At 53.8% G+C, this 2,191-nt stretch overlaps 1 protein-coding gene across 1 annotated transcript; it reads right to left on the reverse strand.

Annotated features, from left to right (window-relative positions):
• Positions 1-203: 203 nt before the first annotated feature.
• Positions 204-1,990, reverse strand: WFDC12 (WAP four-disulfide core domain 12). Its single transcript, XM_006881727.1, has 3 exons — positions 1,912-1,990; positions 1,638-1,796; positions 204-226 (listed from the first exon to the last, which is right to left on the reverse strand). The coding sequence occupies exons 1-3, from the start codon at positions 1,988-1,990 to the stop codon at positions 204-206; spliced, it is 261 nt and encodes an 86-aa protein (XP_006881789.1).
• Positions 1,991-2,191: the final 201 nt, after the last annotated feature.

The following is a 2,191-nucleotide window of genomic DNA, read 5'->3' on the forward strand; positions in this document are numbered from 1 at the left end:
CACAGGGGTCTTGCTGTTCTCTCCTTCTGTGGTGGGAGGACTTACCACTCTCCCCAGAGACCAGAAGCAACAGGAACCAGAGACAGGTACAGCAGACAGGACTCTTTATTGGCCAATGAATGATAAAGCTGGGCACCCTGATGGCAGGAACAATGGTGGGTGTGGTGCCCTGGGACTGGATCAGAGCCTGCAGTCCAGCTAAGTCACAGAGGTGCAAGGGCCTCACCTGGGCAGAGAGGGAGGAGTTACGTACCAGGGGCAACCCAATAGATCATGTCTTCTCGTGGTGTCCTTCCACTCAGAGGTGCAATGGGACAAAGCCCTGTCCTTAGGGGATTGATTCACTCAGGGCTTGATCTTATCCCCTTGTTCCCTCCACGCCCACAGACGACCTGAACTGGCCTATGAAGCTTCAGCTCCCCCACCCTCGCCCTGCTTCCCTTCCTCCCAGCGACCAGGTCCCTACCTCATATGGGCTCCAAGCACGTCATCCCGCAGTGACCCGCACAGCATTTCTTGGCTCTTGGGCACTCAGTGTCTCTTTCACAGAGTTTAGGGGGATTAAGAACTGTGCGTTTGGTGGGAACGGTGGGGCAGTAGCCGCGCGCTTCTGGACCTCCTTTGGATTTTGGTGCTGTATGATTGCATGTGGACTGTGAATTCTGCCCGTCATTTTTCTTTTTATTATCTTTTCTAAAAGAGGGGGAGCCATTATTCAGACCCTGTGCCCTGCTCAGCTGTCACATTTCCTTTTGGGATCAGCTGTTTGGGGTGTCAAACCCCACACCATGCACCAGTATAGGAGAGGGGTCCCCCCATAAGCTGGAATAGAAGAGGGGTTCCAACCATATGCTGGAAAAGGAGAGGGGTCCCACCGTGTGCTGAGATAGGAGAGGGGTCCCATCATGTTCTGGGAGAGGAGAGGGGTCCCATCATGTTCTGGGAGAGGAGAGGGGTCCCGCCGTGTGCTGGGATAAGAGAGGGATCCCGCCGTGTGCTGGGATAAGAGAGGGGTCCTGCCATGTGCTGGGATAGGAGAGGGATCCCGCAGTGTGCTGGGATAGGAGAGGGGTCCCGCCGTGTGCTGGGATAGGAGCGGGGTCCCATCATGTTCTGGGAGAGGAGAGGGGTCCCGCCATGTGCTGGGATAGGAGAAGACGACCAGGGTCAGGGAAGAAAAACTTGCCCTTAAGAGTCTAGATTCTGGGGAAACTTGTCCTTGCCTTTGAGGAATTGGACTTCAGGACTTGGATTGCCTCAAGGTGCCCATCTCAGCTTCTCCCCCATGCCAAACCCCAGGACCCTGGGGCAGGTGCCAGGTGAGAGCCACTCCCAGAGGTCAAAGACACATATCATCATGCTCTGAGAAAACAGTGGAGTGGGGTGAGCCCTGTATTCTGTGCTCTCTGACTTGAGCTCGCATTCTGCCTTTGGGTTGGATTGATAATGTCTTCATCCATCAGTTTTCTGCTTCCTAAAATATGCGTGTTCAGACAGGTTGATCTCTGAGGGTTCTGCCATCGCTTAGCTCTCCCTGCCAACATCCTTGCTAGAAGGTCTGATCCCTTGGTATTTTGAGGGGACAGATAGGAGAATGAAAGCAATCAGCACCAAATGTGGGGCCCCAGGCTCCTCACCTTTTATCGTCTTCTTCAAAGGGATCACACACCGAAAGCCACACTCCACATAGCAGCACTTCTTATTCCGTAAGCAGTGCTGGTCTTGGCCACACCGGGGTATATCAGATCGGTAACAGATTCTAGACTCGAATGGGCAAACCCCTGACTTCTCTTTTTCTGGTGGAGGAGATCACAGTAGTGAGCTGAGGTTCCAGACCTACTTAGAGCCCCAGAAAGCCCCTCAGAGACTCAGCCCAGCTCACCTCCACCCAGACCCACCCCCTCCACTCACTCTCTCTATTTCTTTCCCCCATCACCAGAGTCACAAAAAGGAGAAACACCATCAGGATCAAATAGCTGGTGGGCCTCATGTTTGCTGGAAGGTGTTTGGCTGAGAGCTGAGACTGACCCTGGTTTTATATGGTCATTACTGGGTGTGCCAGTGGGTGGGGCCAAAGGTTCACAAATGACAAGAGCTACACTTGCTTGAGGGAGCGCCAGTGGCCTAGTGGCATGAAGCTGTGTTGCAATCCTGAAGGCACAGGGTTTGAGTCCACCAGCAGCTCCACAAG

Source organism: Elephantulus edwardii, unplaced genomic scaffold (genome assembly GCF_000299155.1).
Source record: "Elephantulus edwardii isolate Elephantulus edwardi_28Jun2011 unplaced genomic scaffold, EleEdw1.0 scaffold00015, whole genome shotgun sequence".
Taxonomy (NCBI): Eukaryota; Metazoa; Chordata; class Mammalia; order Macroscelidea; family Macroscelididae; genus Elephantulus; species Elephantulus edwardii.